The sequence below is a fragment of the Xiphophorus hellerii genome, chromosome 20 (assembly GCF_003331165.1).
Source record: "Xiphophorus hellerii strain 12219 chromosome 20, Xiphophorus_hellerii-4.1, whole genome shotgun sequence".
NCBI lineage: Eukaryota > Metazoa > Chordata > Actinopteri > Cyprinodontiformes > Poeciliidae > Xiphophorus > Xiphophorus hellerii.
In genome coordinates, this window is record NC_045691.1 from 30,621,893 (window position 1) to 30,641,993 (window position 20,101).

Consider the following 20,101-nt stretch of genomic DNA (forward strand, 5'->3'; position numbering starts at 1 on the left):
TGACAACATGTTTCTGAAATTCCAAGCAAAGATTTTGTATTTATTTGCACAAAATGAGAAATGGTCAAAATAACAAAAAAGATGCAGCACTTCCAGACCTCAAATAATGCAAAGGAAACAAGTTCATATTCATTTAGAAACAACAACACTAATGTTTGAATTCAGGAAGCGTTCAAAAATCAATATTTGGTGGAATAACCAGGAGGTTTTCAGTCGAATTCAATGCAGTGGACTCTTCATTTTTTCCGGAACTGTATATGTATTTTGGAAAATTGCACGTTGGTGGTTCCTATCCTGAGATAAATCAAGTGCCATGGGATACGTTACCTTCACACGGGTTTAATAATTGATTTTGAAGAGGTGGGCATGTAGATAAAACATCGCTGCTGCCAGTTTTCTGGTAAGTGTTAGTCCAGTAAGGTCAGAAAGCAGAAAACAATACTGCTATAAACACATGGTCAGTAGTTCTTATTGTAGGCTACAGGATCGGTCAAGTTAACCTACATGGGATTCATTTCACTTTTTAGCCCCAGTGTTTAAGTTACCACAAATAAAATTAAAAAGTTGCAAAAACATTTTGCTTTTAAGTGCAGATATTATTTTTAGACATCCACACCATCTGCTTTGAGATGTAGTGGCGAGAGTATTCAGTGCAAAAACACAAAATCTTACCAAATATTTTTTCCAGCTTCTAGTGCAAATGTCTTAGTGCATGTAAAATAAGACAAAAATAACTCTAAAGTAAGTTTTCGGAAAGACATAGGAGCTTGTTTTAAGTAAATAATTATTTAGTATTGATGAAAAAGTGTAAGTTTCACTGGTAGATTATTTCACTTATAACATGGGGAAAAGTCTCTTATTAGTTAAATAATTTGCCAATGGGAGTAATATTTAAAAAAAAAAAAAACATTTTAAGAAATCATTGACTCAAATCAAGCTCATATGTTGCTGAAAAATTACTTGAAAGTTAGTTTTGTCTTATTTCAAGTATACTAAGATAATTGCAGAATAAATTGGACAAAAATTACCTGGTAGGATTTGTGTGGTTTTGCAGTGTTTTCAATGTGATCAGTAGTTTTCCAAGTCAATAAATTACTATTCTACAAAATGAAAAGCAAATAACGTTTGACATTCGTCCCACTGCATCTGTGGATATGTACTGTCTGCCAAAAAAACCCAAAAGTAGTCTGCAATAAGAAAAAGCTCTGCACCTGAAAGATTAATGGAACAATTATGGATCCAACGACTACTGGCGTCATCATAATCAACAGGAGCAGAACAGGCCAGTTAAAACTGTTGTAATGTGATTTTGTAAAGAAAAGCCACACACACCCAACCACACACCCACACACCCATTCACACACAGCACAGTCCAGGTGTGTGCCCTAATAAATATTCCTATTTACAGGTGTACACCTCTGTCCTCTCGCTGCAGGTGTTGCACTTGACGTAGCAGCACCACAGGAACTTGCAGTTGCACTGCCAAACGTGAGAGTACTGGTGAGTGTTGTATCCACGGCCACAGCACATCAGGTCACAGCTGTTGGGCTGCAGAGCCGTTTTATTGCACAGGCGCCCCTGTGTTCCCATGCTGCCGGTGAGCTGGTCGGCCTCGCAGTAGTTGGGCGACCTTTCGATGTAGACCAGCTCCGTGTCTTTCGGCTTGTGGTAGGAGTGGGGCTTCTTGACCTTGAGGAAGGTGGGGCGCTTGTTGCGGCTGGCGCGGACGGGCTCCACATGCACCGCTTGGTTGTATTTGTCTTTCAGGATGTATCCCAGCTGCCTGAACTTAGGCAGCGTCATCCAGCACGTCTTGGTAGTGCAGGATCCGGAAACGCCGTGGCACTTGCACTCCAGGCGAATCCCCTTCTCGAGGACCTGCAAAGCAAAGGAAAGGGTCAAAAGAAAGGAAATGAGTTTAAAGAGAACTAGCAGGCAATAATTTCACTGGCTTTTCACTGGATTTTACTTGTGTTCCAAAGTTGTCGTGGAGAAATCACTTTCTGCCTAGAAGCCAGACAGACATTTTGAAACAATCGTCCAACAAGGTCAGACAAACGTTTTGAGGCGTTTAGAGTGAATGTTGGCATTCCAGAGACCTCAGAGCTGCTATGGCTAATAACTCATCCTGGGCCGTTCTTTAACTCAAAGAACATGTGAACTGTTGTCTTAATTAAAAAAAAGGTACATGACCTGTACTTGTACAGCACCTTCTCAATTCTAGGGCTTTACTCTACATTCAGTCATTCATCCAATCACACAGACATTCACACACTGAATTTGTGTGAAAGGCCTTAGAATGATCATTGGGTTTTTCAGACTCTTTTGGGGTTTTTTTTCTCTTTCCAATCTGGTGTTGGGCACTTATAAAACAAAACAACAACAAAAAAACTAAAGAAAGTAGTAATTTTTTTCTTTTGGATTTTAGTCAGTAACCTCAGACCTTAAGGTCTGTTTGTTCTTAGAGATTTGGCCTTGTCTTCAAGGTCTATTCAAACACACTCATTTGCATAAAAATCGATATAAACTGATCCGTACTGATACTTACATTTTATGTTTTGTTCAAATAATTACTAACCTGTCTTAGACTTAACGGTTTTGCTTGTATTAATTCAATGAAAATGCTTTTATGTTGTAAATGATAGTTTTCCCTTAAGAGAAAACTTTGTCTTCAAACATATATTTTTCCATGGCAACAAAAACATCATTCAGGATTTTTCTCCATATTGTTATCAAGTTTGAAACGTTAGTGTCTTGACGAGCCTGACTGCAAATGATCATGTGTCTAACATAAATCACACAGATAGGATTCATTATTTTGGAAAGAAAACTATCCATCCGTCCATTCATGCTTCAAGGCAATGGTGGTAGCAACTGCTCCAACCTGCAGATTGACATCGGTAGACATTTTCTATAAATATTGTGATATCATTTTGAAGCCATGCTGCCGAGTGTACACACATGCATTATCATGTTTTTAACAACTCCACAGTCCTAAGACGGGGACCAGTCCATGAGCTCTTTACCCTGTGCGAGGAACCGGTGGGGTCGCACTGACCATGCGTATGATTTCACAATTTTTTATCTTCTTTGTGCTTTTGGGAACTGACAGGACACCCCTGTTGCTTCCCCACTGACAGTCCGTGACATCTGCCGCACTCCTCTAGATCGTCTCACTAAGACTTACGGGAGGGTTGAACATATCCACTTTGCCCAGTATTTCTAAAACAGACTTTTGAGCTTCCTCACGCGTGCCAGTGAGGAAGCAATGATGCCTGAAGTCTGCGACTTGAACTCCAGATGTTCCTGAGTCACCAAAAGAAGAAGTTTGCACTTGACTTGCACTCAAACCTTGAAACTCAGCGCCTCTCCTCGGACTCTACTTTAGTCTTGTAAATAAACTTTTTCTCATAGAATAAGAGTTGAAAGGAACTTGCTAGAGTTGGTTTGAGTAAATGATTAATGTCCTCCTTCTGAGGACATTATGCCAATGAATAATTGTCATGGTAACAAACTGCAGTATGATTTCTTTGGAGTATTTTTTCCAACCGGTACATGCTAGGAAACTGACTGACTTGGGGGGGAAATGACTTGCGAACATCTCTGGAATGAGATGGGCAAGATAGAGGAGAAAACAAAAATCTGTTTTTTAACAATTTGGAACAATTTTTAAAAGAAACATGCATTTTTGTTTTTCTGTGATATTATAGTACATGCCCATGGGGCGTTGGTGGTAAAGGTGGTAGGAGTTTGTCCGGTAATTGATGGGTTGCCGGTTTTAGACCAGCTGACTTCATAATTTCACAATCTTCCCATTGATTACAAGAACTAACCCAAGACCCCAAAATGTCTCTTCCACAATGAATTCAAAGGCTCCCATGGCGACTGAAGACCGTTTGGTTTCTCGACACACGAGGACCTTTATAGAAAGGAGAGAAAGGCCTTTTCATGGCGTTGGCGAAGAACCTTTCACAACGTCAGGCAGAGCTGCGGGAACATTCTCTGTGTTCCTTGGGCTGAATGACATGAGCTTAGCGTGTTTCCTTCTCACTGAGCGGGAGCCCCGGCTGGCAATAGAAAAGCCTCTCCCTGCTTTTTAATTATTCCACTCTGATGTGGCCTCAGACTTTCTGGAGTCGCTTGGGGTAATTGTCAAAAGCCTGAGATGTGCAAAGCTTAGTGTGGTCATGCCCCCCGCCCCCCCGGAGACCTGGCAAACACTGAAATAATGGAGCTCACTGAAGTGAAATCCCGTCGAAGCTGCCACTGTTTGCCTAACAGAACCCTTGTAAGCCTTCTGTGGCACCTTTTACGCCGCTGTTTATTCTTCTCAAGACGGGGAGAAACACTTGAAACACGCTTACATCATCTCCCATTAAATATGAAAGGTTTTCTACAATAATTACAGCGGTATAAGTATAGTACGTACATACTATGCGCCTGACAGAGTATTACGCTGTGATTAATGTCAGACCTCAAGCATGGAGCCTCACTTAAACACCAGTTTAGAGAAGCTGGGATAAACAGAAACAACAGAGGTTGTATGTAAAGTTAGGAAGCTGAGCTAATCCGAAGCAGAAGGAATTGCACATCGGGTTGTTTTTTTTTATTCTCTGTAATACAAAAGACTCACACTAACAAGTAATTAGCTTGTAGCTAACAGTAGCTAGCAGTTTACTGACAGTTAGCTACCACTGTGAACATGCTGACGGTAGGACTGTGCTTTGCTACAAGCCTAAACATTTTTGGCCGAAGACAGTTTGGACCAGTTCAAGACTGCAGGTCACATTCAGTCTGAATGAATCCTGGTCACGACCTTCAGTTCAGGAAAAAATTAAGAGCCCACTGCACTGAACCCCACCGAAAACCTCCCGATTATTCCACCAAATATTGATTTCTGAATTCTATGGGCGTTTTATTTGCAAGGCTTTCCTTCTGGTGTTTATTATCCGGCGGATCTGTTTCTTACTGCTTGCCAAGAACCTGCTTCTTTCTCTCCAGCCTCATAACTCTCTTCTCAAACTCCTCGTTGTGCTGCAGTAGATGATCGGCCAGATCAGGTAGACCCGTAAACTTCAATTTACAGTGGGAGCATTCGTATAACTCAGACTCCTAATCCTCAGGGGTAGATGACACCAAGAAATCCCTCTTAAGGTCTATGCTGTGATGGTCATTGTAGTGCATAGATAGCAACTGCCCCGTGCTAAAGGACAACTAGTAGCATTTCAGACACTTGAAAGGAAGCCAGTTGTCATCACCATTCCTGAGTTAAAACATTAGTATTGTTGTTTCTAAATGAATATGAACTTGTTTTCTTTGCGTTATTTGAGGTCTGACAGCAAGGCATCTTTTTTGTTATTGTGACCATTTCTCATTTTATGCAAATTGATACTAAATTGCTGCTTGGAATTTCAGAGACATGTCAATAGTTCATAGTATAAAAGAATAATGTTCATTTTACTCAGACATGTGCCTATAAAAACTAAAACCAGAGAAACTGATCATTTCAGGTGGTCTCTTAAATTTTTCCAGAGCTGTATTTTCCTATACAGTTTTTATTATTCATGGCCTACCAGAATAGTGCCCATAGCAATCATACCACATATCCCCCATAATGCACCGCAACAGCTCAAAAGTGCATAAGCTGTGGTTGATGAAACAAGGAAACTTATGGCATATATCTATATATATATATATGTATATATCTATCTATCTATCTATATACAGTATATATATATATACTGTATATAGATATATATAGATATATATACCTATATATATCTATATATATATAGATATATATAGAAAACCAGTCTCACACATGTTAATTAATCAAATGCAATAGATCCACAGCGCAGTCACATATGGTGCAATTCCACTGCAAGAAACTGCAGTTCTACTCCTCACAGATCTGCCCTTCCTTTCTGACATTCATCTAATTTGCAATTTCCTTTTGTTTTAAGCAAAACATAATAATAAAAACTGGGCAAGGCTGCAGTTTCCGTTGTGCTGCAGCGGTTTCGCTTTAAATAATCTTGACTTCAGTCTGAAAGTTAGTCGGCAAATTACAGAGCTCATCCCTGACTTAGGGAGATCTTTCCATTTGTGTTCACCGGCTTGGAGGTAAGAAGCCTGATGACAACCGGCCTCAAGCAACTGTGGCAAAAAACTGAGCCTGGGCCGTAGCCCCGCCCACGCAAATAACAGTCTGAACACAGGGCACAAAGCGCCAAAAGCATCAAGCATCACAATTAATCATAACGACAATATATTTAACTGAAAACATGTGAAACATTACTCTGAGGTTTGTCTGACACCGTTTAGGTTTCCCTCCCAGAGAGAGAGAGAGAGAGAGAGAAGCAGGATGAATGGTTGAAATTGTTTAACTGTTGTAGACAGAAAAAAAGAGCATCATTTTACATGCAATTAGCATGTACAAAGCATGCAAAGACATTGCTTTGACAAATGAAAAGCTTGAAAAACGGTCAAGGTTAAAGCAACAAAGAACTGAAAAAACTACGACCTCATGTTCAGGCTGTTACGTCCGTCAAACATGATTTGCTGTTACAGTCTCAGCATCTAAACTAATTATTTAACTTGATGTGAGAAAGTCCTGCAGCCTTTTCTGCTCCTCATTATTCATCCTCAGTAAAACAAAATCTGTCATGACTATGCAACGCATGTGAGCATGAAGTCACCCTCTGAGAAATTACTCAAGTAAGAGTAAAAAAAGTATTTCATAAAAAGCCTAGTCAAGCACTGAGTAACTGATCACCAGAGCATTGGATTTAATATTCAACAATGACATAAGGCAGACAAAAATAAAATTTGAAGTATAAATTCTGGTATTTTAAAGACTAAAATGTAAGAAATATCAACAAATAAGGTAATTTTATAATAAGATTCAGGCAGAAGAAAGATTTTCCAAGTCATTTTGTTTTAAAAAAAAAAAATACCTATGAAGCTAATAGTTACACTTGGTGATGCAAATATAAGCCTTAACACACACCTGCAGGTTTACCTGGCAGACTTCTTACCTTTGCTGCAGAAACCTGATACAAGACACCAACCAGTGAAGACATGAGAACACTATTCCTTTTCTCCGTTCCTATGGAGTGTGCAGAAAAACATCTCAGATTTAATGCTTGGCCAAAGGCCATCCATAGCCACACCAGACCACCGGTCTTCACCACTGGACACTGGAAGCTGCTGTGTCCTGGCTGTGCTTTGACATTCGCTCTGGTCTCCTTCTCTCTCCCCTTTGTCCATGGATATGTGTCCAAATGGGAGAGAGACTTTCCTTTCCTGGGATGTGGTAAATGTCAACCATCCATCAGTGCTTTCTTTCTTCGTGCACAGAATGTTTGACCATCTCCGATACACCTAACAACTGCAAAATACCCTATCAGCCCTTGAGCCAATGCGGTGTGGCAGTTATTGTGCACTAGCAACTTCTTGTAGCCATAGATAGATAAGAGTTGGGTACGCAGTGAGGACCGGTGCCAGGAGTCACTCCGGAGGATGTTGCTGACTACTGAAACACCCCGAGCCCCAAATGTGTTACTGAATCCCAAAGCACTCTGCTACAGTCTACACCAGACCGAGGCATTTTGCAGCTCACAGGCCTCATGCAGCCTGCTGTAACAACCTCTGACAGGCCCGTGTGAGTTTGTAGTACATTACTGTATCAATACAATGATGCAGCTTTGATGTCGAAGGCTACTCCTGCTACAATTTTTTCGCTGAAATACAATCATTGGTGCACTGCTGCGCCTCAGCAAATGTGCTGAACAGCTTCTCAGACTTTCACTCGCAGCACTAAAATATCTGTCCATCCGTTATCCAACACGCTTACCCCTAGTGGGGCCACATAGTGCCATTTCATAGCACAGTCTAGCAACTATTTTAACTTCAGTTGTTATAAAAATGTACATCTAAAGTGATATTGCTTTAATATCTTCAAATAAATATTTAGATTCACCATCCTAATAACTATGTTTGCTGTATCGTGGAGAAATTTAGATTTCTACGTACAAAAACATCTATTTTCATTCAGAAAATGATAGCATTTTGTCTACAATGTATTTTGAGTTAGGTTCCAAAATGTAACAAACGAACCCAAAAATCTTTGTTACACTAACTGTTTGGCCAGTAGGTATTTTTCTTTCCCAGAAGCTCCAGGAACTGTTTGAACCTCACGTAGGGGCCATCGTCACTGGAAGAAAGAAATCCTCGGCCGAGGTTTATTTCTAAACGTGACGATGCTGCAAAGCTAGGTTTTCCAGTTAAACCTTTCATGTGCATCACAGGATGTGACTCGTTTGCTTCTGCTGTCGACTGCTTGCTTGTGTGTCTATCGATCTGTCGATTGGCTTCCTGTATTCTGGTTAATGACATTAAACCTTACTAATGTGAGCCCAGTTAGGGTCCTGAGGCAGGATCAGGATGCTTTCTTATACATACATTATACATTCTTGACTTGTTTTCTGAACGATTTCAGAAACATTATTACACAATGGAATTAGAGATTAGACGTCTTCCCAATCAGTTGGGCTACTTCGAACTAGAATAATCAAACGATGTCATTTTTCCTCGCCTTCTATTTCTGGAATACAATAGTCAGTAAATACTCAGGGTTATATTTTCAAATTGTTTCAGCACAGTAGCTTGCCACCTTGTGTTTACAGCAGAATTAAAAAGCCGTTTACTTTTTTATCCAGGTCTGGACAGTAGGTGGCGACGTTAACTGGCTGTTAGATTATACTGAAAATGTTTTTCTTGAATGACAAATATAAAAGGGAGTAAAACTGAACATTTTGAACCCTGCTTCAAGGAAAAGTAAAAGACTAAAATAAATACCATACCCTTCACTGTAGGGATGCACTACATATTGGCACCAACATCGGTATTGGCCAATATTAGTCTTTTTCTTTTTTTTTTACATATTGGTATCGATAAAAACTGTGCCGATATTAACTACTAATATTTATTTTTATGTGCTTCTGGTTGGGAGTTTTTCCAAAGGTGTTGAAACAATAGTAAAATGTATATAATACTGGGAAATGTCGCTAATCGGCCATCACAAAAATAATTCTGATATCGGCCCAAATTTTCATATTGGTGCATAAAAGCAAATTGCATTATTTAGATTACTTTTACATTACATAGATACTCTGTACTGTTATGCTTCACATGTTCTGTTTTATAACACATGATCCAGATGGAAGGTCATTGTTTTGGCCCTCAGCCTAAAGCAGATTCAGTCGAAGATCCAGAGTTTTCCATGTCGGTCTCAAGAAAACTGATGTTTTTAAAACACTCAGTGAACTCCCCCAACATTTCTGAAACTGGAGTTGTTTTATCATGACACAAATCTTGGCGCAACTCTGAATATCTGCTCATGTCAGAGAGAAAGAAGAAATTATTGCAGGTATTTAATGTTCCCAAACAACCCTGCTTCAAAGAAATTACCCAACTCATCCTCAAATGTGACATGAACAGATTAGAAAATCAGTAGGATGAAAATGACAATAATTGAAATAAAACAAAAAATAACAAAATCAGGCAAAAGACTTTTTTTTTCCCAATTCAGTTTCTTTCAATATAAAACTTCTGAAACTTTAACAAAAACTGCAGCTGTGTGTCTGTGTCTGGTGATTTTTTTGTTCAAAAGATGTTTTTTCTTCATTCAGTCGGTAGAGAATCCAGAAATATTACTCAAGCAAGAGTAACGATGCGTCACAATAAAGTAACTCAAGTAAAAGCAAAAGGTACAGCGTAGTAAAAATTCTCCTAAAAGTACACTTTTTCAAAAAGGTTACTCAAGTAAATGTAACTGAGTAAATGTAACTAACTCATTCCAAACTCCCTGTAGCATCAGCAGCCAGAGCTAGCTCCACTGGCTGCTGGTGCATGTTAGAATTCATTTTAAAATCATTTTGTCTGTTTCTAAAGTCCCATCCAACCACCATCGGCTGCCCAGCCCTCACACACCCTTGTCTCGTTCACACAGCTTCTCCTCAGCTTCTTTGGCTGCAGTTCCACATGTGGAATAACCTACCTCTGCAAATCAGACAAGTTTTTAAATCACTACCTAAAACTCTGACCTTTGACACCGCTTGAGACATTTGTATCCGTTTAAAACATCGTAAAATATCCCGTTAGGAACATTTGTTGCAGATGTTACTGCACCGAAGGTTCGGGGCAGAATTTCAAGCATCTATAACATTGGGTAACAGTTGGCAGAAAACCTTTTTTAACACTTTGTGATGGCCTAAAAATAACTCGTTTAAAAAAGAAGCCTTGAGTCTTGATGGGGCCCAACTGGGTAAATAAAAATATGAATAAATGTAACATGCAACGAATGTAACATTGATACAGTATCAGAATAAGAAATAGCCTACAACTCCATTTGTGTGTAACAGTGTGCTCAATAATGATCTCTATGGTTGAATTTGTGCTCTTTATTAAATACTTTTTGACAATAAAGCAAAGTTCCTCCGAGATGTTCTAATCTGGACATAGGTCACCAAGTCATGGTTCATAGTTTTCTGAATGTTATATCAGAAGTTTGTTGAAAATGTGTACATAGAGACACTGTTGACCTATAGTCATGTTCAATAAATTAGAATAAATGTCCCAAAGAGTCAGATTGCCTTTTGTAAAATAACTTCTAAGCAGATCTTACACCAGGTTTTCACTGAGCCCACATTTCTGTTTTTAAAAATAGTTTTATTTTATTGGTCTGGTGTTTTATTCTAATTGTAAATGTTGTGTTTTCATTGACTGTAAGTGGAAAATGAACAGAAATTAAGTTGTGAAACATAAGCTTTTGCCGAATCTATATAATGTGTTTCACTTGGTGATCAGAGTTCCTCAGATAACTGAATTTTTTTAACAATATTCTAATTCATTCAATGGGTCTCGTATTAGGGCTGCACCGACGGCAGTTTTCTGGTCGATTACCAATCTTTAAAAAGCCTGACATGCAGATTCCCATTTTGGCCAATGCTAATTTTATTTTTATTTTTTGTCTGAAATGTCGCTAAATATAGCAAGAAAGTTACTGACTATTGTCTGATGGGAGAGCAAAAGAGGACATTTTCTTTAGACCTTTGTTGAGGTAGATAAGACCGATTCCAGATAAAAAGCATTGGCCGACCTCCGATCTCCTAAAATTAAGAAAATTGGTGCCGATAAATCAACTGGCCGATAAATCGGTGCACCCCTAATATGTATTCGTGAACATATTAGCAAAACATGCGAAACTGGAACGAATCATTACTGTACTGCTAATAGCAGAAACCTGAATAGTGAGTAAAATCCTTTTTTTCCCCCCACAAACACACACACATGCACACGTCCACACACGTTTGCGTGGTTATTTTTGTGGGGACTTTCCTTTGACTTCCATTCATTTCTACAGCCTAAACCTTACCCTTATCCTAACCCTAACCATTACATACCTAACCCTAACCAAAACTCATTTCACACCATAGTCCCAATTCTGACCCAAAAGCAGCATTTCCAATTGTAGGGACCAGGCTTCGGTCCCCACAAGGAGCAGCGGGTCCCCACAACATAGTATGTGTCAGGAAAATTATCCCCACAAGGTACTACAAACAAATGCAAGCCCACACACACACACACAACCTGAACCTCACTCTCATCTGTGAAGCAGAGCGACAGCAGCACAGGTTCCCTGATTTGACATTAGGGTCATGGAAATCCTTAACCCAAACATACCTTTCGGCCCACTTCGTTGTTGTGCAGATTCATGAGCGTCCTGGCGTTCTGCTTGATCTCGCGTGCATCCACGAACACTTTGGAGAACCCCAGGCCGTAGTGGACGTCCGCTGAGCAGCCACCCCACTTCCAGCCCTCCTCCTGGTTGTAGAAACCCTGCTTCTCCTTGTCGCAGCCGCAGCCGCTCAGAGTGCCCTGGGTGCAGGCCGCGGTGACCGCGTGGGCCACGCCGGCCGCTATGATGGCGTAGGTGAATGCGGCCTCCTTACTGCCTGCGGAGACAGAAAGATGAAGGGGGGAAAAAAAAGCAGTTTGGACGACAATTGCACACAACAGGATCCACTCTTTCAGGTCCTGTCAAGCCTCCTTACATACCTGGCATAACTGCTTCAGAGATGATTATGAAATGCACGAAGCAAGCCAAGTACGATTCATTAATCAGGCTCTCTTTAAAGCAGATAAACTTCAGGATGAAGATCTAAAACGAAAAGTGTAAAATGCGATATTTCGAATGGGAGAAAAGCGCAGATGAAAGAAAATTTTTTTTGTAAGGTAATTTTATTTATATAGCACATTTTCAGCAACGAGGTCATTCAAAGGGCTTTACAAGAGTTAGAGGAAATACAAACAATAACAAAAGAAAAACAAGAGAAAAATAAAAGTATAAAACTACATATACTGAACCATTACTCTTACCAATGATTCATTGGTAAGAGTAAGAATTTATAAACTAGTAAAGGTTTCTCTGGATTCATGACTTGATAAAACTAAGTGTTGGTTCTCCATGTTTGATTCTATAACGTAGACGATCCTAAATGTTGATCTGGGGTAATAAGTAGCTTCTCTAGATGAGTTTCTATGGGTTCTGAGTTTGTTCTATTTCCTGAAGTACATAAACTAAATGTTCCTGTTCCGGGCTGCTAAGCAGAATAAAAATAGATCCTCTGGAGTGAAGTATTTAAACTAAAGGTTCCTGTTCTGGAAGTAGTTTCTCTGGATTCTAAGTTTGCTCTAATTCCTTTTTGTAACTCCATAATTTATAAGCTAGAAGGAGTTGTGGAGAAACATTGTCCTTAATCAAGCGTAACGCCCAATCAAACATGCCACTCTGTCCTTGGGTGAATATATATATATATATATATATATATATATATACAAGGTTTCCCATAGAAAACGTGTTAAGCCCGGTGGTTGGGCGCTCAGGCAGTGGTTCATCCAGCGACCCGTTGTGTTTTTGAGTTAAAAAATGTTTAAAGTTGACAGGAAACTTGAAAATATCACTTGATAATTATGTGCTGGAAGTTTAGATGATTTAACACCTGGACTTCAACTATAGAGTCTTAAAAGTGCAAAAAAATTTAAAAAACTTAAATAAATAAGCAACGCTTAGCCTGGTGGGGGCACAAGTACAGTCTGGTAGCCCACCAGGCTTATAATACACTGGAGGAAACCCTGTATTCATTTTTAACACACGACAAAAAAAATCTTTTTGCATGACTTCTGGCCCGGTTCCCTGCCAGCCGCCATGCCGGTCTCCACCCTGCGGAGGTGAATCTGAGAGGCATGCACAAACCTCCCAGCACGGAGAGATTTCCAGCGCTATAAATCTGACCACTTCAGGCCAACTGCAGTTTTTATTAATTAAATCAGAGATAACTCCTGGTGGAGCGCACTTGGACCGTATCCAGGAACAGTCAATAAAGTTGCTGCATTTTAACAGCTAAACTTCTGCAGACGCACTTCTTCACACAGATCTGGTCCTCGGACGAATCAGAGGACCAGACGCAGCGGTGTGCCGCTCCGCAGATACTCCACTGCTCCAGTTGGCTTCAGCGGTTCAAAAACTGAGAAGCCAGTTTAAGGAGTTAAGTTGTCAGTGGGACAGATCCCTCACCCTAATGCCAAAACACTACCCACTGCTGCGTGACCGCCAACAACAATCCCAAATTGATATATTCTTGTCAGGCGTCAGCGTTCCAGTCCAGTAACACAAAACAATGGATTTGCACTCTGCAGGGCAGCTGGACCTGAGCAGCGCTCAGCTGAACTCCTGACTAAAATGTGTTCTCCGCAGCACAAAAACGCTGAGACTCCCATCTCCCTTCGATGCGATGTTAAGGCACACGGTAACGGAGAGTCTTCCTGAAGCGAAGCGCTGGGAATCGTTTGATGGTGAAAAGCTGCAGAACCTGGAGGGAAATTTGTAAACTTACAGCAAAGCGCCTGCCTGAACTTGAAGTTTTTGGGGAGGGGAAGTGTTGGGGGGATGAACATACATGGTTTGGCTGAGCAATGATGAAAAGCATTTAGATCTCTGTGTATGTTTTTTTTTTTTTAGTGCATCAAATTAAGTTTTAATACTACTGCATCCAAAAAGATGCACTGCAAAAACACAAACTCTTACCAAGTATTTTTCTCAAGTTTCTAGTGCAAGTGTCTTATTACACTTGAAAGAAGACAAAGCTAACTTACAAGTAACTTTTCAGCAAGATAAAGTAGTTTGTTTTAAGTAACTAATTTCTTAATATTGATTAAAAAATACTAGTTCCATTGGCAGATTATGTCACTTAAAACAAGACATTTTCCCCATAATTTAAGTGAAATAATCTGCGGGTGGAACTAGAACTTTTTCATCAATATTAAAGAATTATTGACTTAAACCAAGCTCCTATATCTTGCTGAAAAGTTAATTGTGAGTAGTTTTATTTTATTCCAAGTGTACTAAGATGTTTGGACTAGAAACTAAACCAAAAATACTTGGTAAGATTTTGTGTTTTTCCAGTGAAAGACTCCTCCACTGCCAACACACTGCAAAAACACTAAATCTTACCAAGTATTTTTGGTTTAGTTTCTAGTCCAAACATCTTAGTACACTTGGAATAAAATAAAACTACTCACAATTAACTTTTCAGCAAGATATAGGAGCTTGGTTTAAGTCAATAATATTGATGAAAAAGTACGGCTTCCATTGGTAGATTACTTTACGTATAACAAGACATTTTTATCATGTTATAAGGAAAATAATCTGCCAATGGAACTGGAACATTTTTCATCAGTTTTAAATAATTATTTATTTAAAAAAAAAAAAAAAAAGCTCCTACATCTTCTGGGAAAGTCACTTATAAGTTATTTTCATCTTACTTCAAGTGTACTAAGATCCACAAGATTACTTGGTAAGATTTTATGTTTTTGCAGTGTTGGAGCGGCGTTAAACCCCCGGGGGCCGATGCAGCAAGACGCAGATATGCTGCGATGAAGGATTGAACATCCTCAGGGAGCAAAAAGACACCCGAAGCCTGAGTCCGTCCATCTGTCCGTCCCTCCAGACGACAGGACGTTGGAGGACGTAGGCGGCAGAGTGCGGGCTTGTTAGGAAATATTTGTGCTCTGCCGTCTGCAGCTAAGCATCGCCTGCAGCTTTGTTCCACAGACACCATCAGACATGAGGCTCGCTTTCCCACAGAGCAGATGCAACCAGCCTCTGCTTCAGACTCGTAGACATCTGTCCAAAGGTCGGAGGGTCAAGTACCTCAGAGGAATGTTTCCTCTGGACCGAATGGGTTTTTTTTGGAAAATTTATAGCAACTTTCAACAATCCGTCTCTGCGGTGGCATCTTTCCTCTTTCTGCTAAGGGAGACGCTGCCGGCTTATTAATGCAGAATAAAACATGCCAGCGCAATCACAAAAAATGGGTTTCATTCATGTACATGAGCATGTTTATTAATTCGGTCTTTTCTGGAATTTTATGGGGGGGGGGTTTGATGTTGCGTCGTGTCATATTCATATTAGAAATATTTTTTTGATGTTGTTTTGCCATCAGAGTCAAACAAAACAAAAGAAACAGCCCGCATTGCAAAAACACAAAATCTTACCAAGTATTTGTCTAGTTTCTGGCGCAAATGTCTTAGTGCAGACAAAAATGATTTAGAAGTAACTTTTCAACGAGATAAAGGAGCTTGTCTTATGTAAATAATCATTTAATATTGATGGAAAAAGTGCTGGTTCCATTGGCAAATTATTTTACTAATAACAAGAGGAAAATGTCTTCTTATAAGTGAAATAATCAACCAATGGAACTAGAACTTTTTCATCAATATTAAAGAAATTGACGACTCAAAACAAGCTCCTCTATCTTGCCAAAGTGTTACTTGTCAGTTAGTTTTGTCTTATTTCAAGTTCACCAATATATTTGCTCCAGAAACTTGAACCAAAAACTTCTTGATAACATTTTTTTTGCGTTTCTGCAGTGCGGGCAGACAGACAGACAGACAGACAGACAGACAGACGTTTCCCGGCCACCTACCCACTTTGAGCTCCTTCCCAAACACGGTCGTCTCCCCCAGGGCCGAGCAGTTCCAGCGGCCGTGCCTGAACTGGAACTGGCACTCGTTGATGCCCGCCTGGACTCCCTCTCCCACCACGATGATGGCGTCGGGTCGGCTCTGACAGATCGTCCGCTGCCGGGGGGCCAAGCCCGGGATCTTGTTGCAGATGATGCTGGCTCCCAGCGCGACAACCGACGACAGCCCCCTGCGACGAGGAGGAGGAAGAGGAGGAAGAGGAGGAAGAGGGGACATGCAGGTGAACATGCGTCCAGCAGCAGCAGCAGAACAACAGCTACAGGTGTGCAGGAAGAAACGCCGACAGCTGACTTTCTGCTTTCACCAACTCCTCTCTCTGCGGAGCGGATGGAAAAACTCACCTGCCGGCTGGTCCTGACCTAATAACCCCCCACCCCGCTGTCGGGTCATTACAGCCACGCTTCAGGAAATCCGCAACTCACCCGATTTTCAGGTAAACTACTCCGAGGCAGAGGAAAAAATGGAAAATCCAGCGCCGGGTCTTCCTGCTCATGGTGGGATTTAATCCTCTGCCGCAGCAGAAAACTCCTTCAGGGTCTCCAGGTGTTCCGAGCCGTCGGACCACAGTGAGTCCACGGTGAGCGGCAGCGAGCCCGTCCCGGTCTGATTCGGTGGGAGTCCGGTTGTGGGAGCCTGCGGAGGGGGCATTATTGGAGCGGCTGATCCCGGCCGCTCCGCTTTGTGATCCGGCTCAACAATCGCGTCCGTCTGGGTCTCACTCCGCGTGGGGCTACCTTTTTCTATCAGGGCGTGTTCTGCCGAGGATCTGCCTCCGAGCCCCGCGCGCTTCTGAGCCGAGGAGCTGTAAGAGTCGCGCGGCCAGGCTGGTAACGCCTTTTATTTAAAGCGTCCCAACAGGGAGAAAACAGAAAGTTTGACAAAAGACGGCCACATGAGGCCACTAATTATGTCGCGCACCAAAACCTGGCCATTAAAATGCCAGCAGTTTAACTTGCATATAATAAACATAATACAATATTTAGGCACGTGCAGAGAGTGGGGTGGGGTGCGGAGGGAGCACCTGCCTCTTTCATCCTCGATGCCCCAAATCTTTTCAAAAAATGACTGAACCGATTCTCATCCGAGACATGCCTCTGCCTCCATGTTGCTAGGACACCATGCCCGTGGTGGTGGTGGGGGGGGGGGGGGGGGGGGGGGACTGCGCCCTCCAAATATCAAATTATGGCTTTCCCCCCCCCCCCATCACTTTATAAAATCCAAATAGGAATCTGATGACACTTTCCATCCGATACGACTGAGCTTGACTTTCCTTGCAAAAGTGAATGGGGCCAAACTTTCAAAGAACAAAAACACAGTCATATGGCTGCACAAGAATTTTAATTTGGGGAAGCAAAAGGGACTGAAAACAAGTGCACACCACACTTTCCAGATGTCCGTATTACACACAATGTTCAGAGACATTTATCAGCACTTTGTGTTGGTCTGTGACATAAACTCCCATGGAAACACATAAAAGGTCTGGAGTTGTGAAGGGAGTGCTCCGATTAGTGGACTGGTTCCCAACAACACCAGGATATCGATTAACAACACTTTGTGTTCAGTTAAACACATTTCAAATGTGACGCTTGCTCTGACGGCCCGTGTCAGCCTTCAGTTCACCAACAATGATTAACAGCAACATATTTAACCAGCTGTGGATAAATCTACCACCATTTCATTTAACACATGCACTCCTTACTGATCTGAGTTACTGGCTCAGAATAATTCAGAGGCAGCATCTGTTGATCTGCTGATGGAAAGTCTTCATTTAAAGGTGCAGATTCAGAGGCCTGCACTTTAAAGTAGTCGCTTCACACTTCATTACTTTTTAGAGAACAGTAAAACAAACCAATGAACAGGGTTTACAGATTCTCTCGCATCCGGTAAAACGGTAAAAGATAAATGCCGCCACCTAATGGTCACTTTTAGAACTACGGTGGTAAAAACATGCGTCTCTCTTTTTTTCTTTTTTTTTTTTTGCTGCAAGGGTCAGTATTATGTAAAATCAACATTTTTGAGCTCTATATCCTATTATAATGTAATTCCCTCATCAAAAACATACCTTGAGTGTTGCTTTGATTCTTTCATGCACGTTTGAGAAATATTTTCATTTCCCATGCTAACCAATCAATTGTGCAAAATACCAGTTTTTGATGAGGGAATTAGATTATAACATGATGTAAAAGCTCAAAACAAGCACATTTTAGATGACACTGCCCCTTTAAATCAAATTGTTTAGGGAATGCAGTGATATTTAAGCAGGAAGAGGCAGTAAAGTGCTTCCTACTGATGTTTTAGTCCTTAGGTTTTCCAACCGGCTGCTCATCAGTGACTTATAGGTCAGTTTACACCAAACTGGAGAACAGATTTGTATCAGATGTCTTCTTGTGATGTTTATGGAGACTTTAAAGATGGATTTAGGTTTAAAAAAAAAAAGATTCCTCGTAAAGAATGCAGAGCCGCAGAGGTATTGGTTATGGTGTCGGTGCAGCGACTATCTGGTTCAATACAAACCAGACAGCAGTTCTGTTTACCAGTTGGTACCGCTGACGGCATCGGAACATATCCTAAAATATGGTGTCGGACCTTTTGGTAACACTTTATTTGAAGAGGTGTGCATAAGACTGACGTGACGCTGTTACGAACACGAATGTTTAGTGCTGCTGTCATGAAGTGGCATTCGGCAAATAATGACACTTTTAATGCAAAGTTGACGCTTTTAATTAACTTTTAATGCAACTTTGCAGTAAAAGTGTCATTATTTGCCAAATGCCACTTCATGACAACAGCACTAAACATCTATGAAGACTCCTTCATGTTCATAACAGGTGTTATGTCATGTTTATGACAGTGTCATGTCAGTCTTATGCACACTGCTCCAAATAAAACGTTACCAGGTTTACTTTGGGGTTGTTCCCACTCTCCAGGGAAGGCAATGGGTTGTATAGTTATCTCCTAGGCAGGGCAAACAATCACAAACCTAAAACTATACAATCTACTACCTCACACTGAGTGAGCAGCTGAAGAACGATGCGACGGCAGCGTCCGGTGGAGAGCAGCAGGAACTCGTCCGCGGCTCAGACTGACGAGGAAAGCACTTTGAGAAAGACAGCAGGTTGAATAGTTATCTCCCGGTGCGGGTGTGACCCTAAAACTATACAACCTACTACCTCACCCCACCGTGCCGACAAGGATGTCGCTTCGCTTTCCGTCTTGAAAGTGCGAAAAAATAAAAAAAATAATAATTACATCTGGGAGGGAAGCCTTCCTGCGAAAGAAAAAAAAAGACGGAAAGCAGAGAAGTGGAGTCAGAACGGGGAGTGTCAGATGTCACAACACAAATGCGCCCGCGTTCACAATTTACACCACAAGGGGGTGCCCACAAGTGAGACGTTGGAGAACCGTTAAAGATCGTTTATTTTATTTAAAACCCTCATGGAAATGTAAAATTATCACAAAATATTGCAATAATGGTGTCAGCTGTTATAAATGTATATTTCCTCAACTCTTCTGATGAAAAAACTGTGAAAGTGAAAGCATTTTCATGAAGTGGCGGTTTCTGATATGGGCAACTGCCCAGGGCTGCATCATGGCATGAGCTCCCCCCATCCATCCCTTCATTTAGCCCGTATTCCCTTCATCTGGCCCTCTGTCCAAAGCTTTTCTAATTCTCTTAGGTTATTATCATAAGTTCCTTCGTTTTTGTTACATTTTCAAAACGGCGAGGGAAAAATCTGAAGGCTTTGAGGCAGATTATAATCCACACTCCTGACCAAATTCACTTAAAAAAAAATACTTTATTGATTTCAAAAGGGAAATTAAATGTTGTTGAAACTCATTTATGTCAAGAGTTAGACAGTGATGGCTGTGGGCAGGAAAGAGCTCCTGTAGCAGTCTGTATTACAACTAATTTGAAGAAGCCTCTGACTTAAGACGCTGTTTCTCTACGACTTGGTGCAGACATGTAGACACCTTCAACTTTACCCTCTGATTG

The 20,101-nt window shown here is 41.0% G+C and overlaps 1 protein-coding gene across 1 annotated transcript; it reads right to left on the bottom strand.

The window, feature by feature from the left end:
• Nucleotides 1–292: 292 nt before the first annotated feature.
• wnt7aa (wingless-type MMTV integration site family, member 7Aa) lies at nt 293–19,240 on the bottom strand. The gene is made up of 5 exons (XM_032548605.1): nt 19,110–19,240; nt 16,530–16,941; nt 16,050–16,276; nt 11,746–12,017; nt 293–1,878 (listed from the first exon to the last, which is right to left on the bottom strand). The coding sequence occupies exons 2-5, from the start codon at nt 16,598–16,600 to the stop codon at nt 1,399–1,401; spliced, it is 1,050 nt and encodes a 349-aa protein (XP_032404496.1). The 5' UTR covers nt 16,601–16,941; nt 19,110–19,240; the 3' UTR covers nt 293–1,398.
• Between the last annotated feature and the right edge of the window lie 861 nt (nt 19,241–20,101).